The 2,012-nt window shown below is 39.7% G+C and overlaps 1 protein-coding gene across 1 annotated transcript in view; it reads left to right on the plus strand.

Moving 5' to 3' along the window:
- aup1 (ancient ubiquitous protein 1) overlaps positions 1 to 2,012 on the plus strand; it is a 19,667-nt gene that overhangs the window by 14,257 nt on the left and 3,398 nt on the right. Inside the window, exons 10-11 of the mRNA XM_015383370.1 lie at positions 153 to 292; positions 1,202 to 1,290. Of these exons, the coding sequence (XP_015238856.1) occupies positions 153 to 292; positions 1,202 to 1,290 (229 nt within the window). The remainder of the gene's footprint in view (positions 1 to 152; positions 293 to 1,201; positions 1,291 to 2,012) is intronic.

Raw genomic sequence — 2,012 nt, forward strand, 5'->3', positions numbered from 1 at the left:
AGACTGCTGCGCGAGTTAATGTGTGGGTTTATATGAAGCGAGTATGGCAGGCCGTTAAAACATCTATTAAAAGCACTCTCTTCTGTGTCGTTCATTTGTAGAACTAAATTGTTTTTGCAATAACCCTAAAGCTGTTTCCTGTCTTCTTCCAGCTCAAACAAACTGTGTCGACACCACAATAACAAACCTCCTAGAACACAAAGACGATGGGTCAGCTGATGCTACTGGGGCGTCAGCATTTGGAGCTTCCAGCATCGGCTCCTTTCCCTCTGGTTCATCCCCATCCTTAAAGGTTTGAGGCTTCGAAACACTCCTGTCATTCTTCGAATTTAGATTTCTTACTAGTTATAGACTACAGTTTTACTTGTAGAGACACAGCAGGGATCTCTTACTCCAGTCCTCTGGAGTTCCTCACATCTCTGCTCCAACGCACTACTTTATAAACGAGAGTAGGTCCTCCTGAGGTCTGTAGTTGGAGAGCTCTCAGCTATAGTTTGGCTTTTTTTCTGTCTATTCCATAGACACATTTATTATAAGGATACAGTGTTTTAGGTCCATGTACATGACAATGGATGTAGCTTTTGATATAGTAATAAACAAAATCAGGAAATTAATAGTTTCCTGTAACCAATAAGAAAAAATGGGGGATGGGAAACAACTCTTTATTTTTAAAAGTTCTGAAAAAGAAAAAAAATCTTAAAACTGGAAGTTTTCCCTACACATTAGCAGCTGACATGAGCGCAGGTCATTCAAATATTTATTATAACCACGTCGTCTGCATTTGTGTCGCAGTTAATGCAGACCACCACCCCCCACCCCCCAAAAAAAAAAAAAAAAAAAAAAAAAATCACATTCAAAGTTTGGTGAAATGCAAGACTTTTAATGCAACAGAAAACACACCTCATTGAAGCATAAAAACTTTTTATCGAAAAATGTTTTTTATTGCAGTGTTTCCATTTTGGAAAATGTATTTTAGCAATTACAATGTACGCGGTTTTTTTGGTTATTGGAAACACAGGTGCTAGTGACATTTCTGCAAAAACTCTGAAACTTCTGCTGTTCTCCTTTAATCTGTCCAACATTTACTCAGAACTGATTTCAGATGTAATGAAATCCTGAGAGCTTCACATTATTCTTTGACCAAAGTGTTTATTTCACTATGTGTTCATGCTGTCCAATGTTTTATCTTCATTCCTTATAGCCTGCTGCCAAAAACTTTGGGAGATCACCGGCTGACAGACATTTGTCTCTCCAACAAAGAAAAGAGAAGTTGTATAAATACGCCAGAAGGTGAGAGAATAGAGAAATGTTTTTAAGAATGTCCTATTGAATATCTTTGCTCCAAATGGCTGCCCTGTGGTTTTTGTATGACCTCACATATAGGGATGGGGATCGAAACCCGGTTCTATCAAGGACCCGGTTCCACTTTTTTCAAAACCCGAAAATCAATAACGTTTGGGCTTATCGATACCACTATCGAGTCTGGTCGTTTTTTTTTTCTCCCGGAGGTCCTGTTACATAATTGTGTGTCCCTCGAGTCACGTCACAGCATTTAAATCTAATCAATCCAATCACTGCTGCATTGTCCACCAATGTTTTGGAATGAAATTGTAAGCAAACAGATATTAAAAGTAAAACAAGTGAAGTCTGGCAGTTAACTTCGCTCGCGACTCGAGGATGGCTGAACGGACTAAAAGGTCTAAAGTTTGGCTTCATTTTACCAAGCTTAAAGATAAAGAAGAAGCGAAATGCAACTTATGTTGCAAAATCATCTCTTTTAAAGGGGGAACACAACCTCAATGGCCAAAGCACATTAGTATTGTGCATCAAATAAAGGCCAAATGCAGTACCTTCGACTGTCTCCGGGTTGAAAAGACTCCTCCTCCTCCTGTTTCTGCCGTCGCGCCACAGTCGGGCCAGTCTTCATCATCCACTCAGAGTATCACTGGTCAGCGCGCACGCAGACTTTGTAGCTTGTCCGGTCAGTTAAAAATAGTAATTGTGAAATCCGT

The sequence above is a fragment of the Cyprinodon variegatus genome, unplaced genomic scaffold (assembly GCF_000732505.1).
Source record: "Cyprinodon variegatus isolate N-32 unplaced genomic scaffold, C_variegatus-1.0 Scaffold283, whole genome shotgun sequence".
Classification (NCBI taxonomy): Eukaryota; Metazoa; Chordata; class Actinopteri; order Cyprinodontiformes; family Cyprinodontidae; genus Cyprinodon; species Cyprinodon variegatus.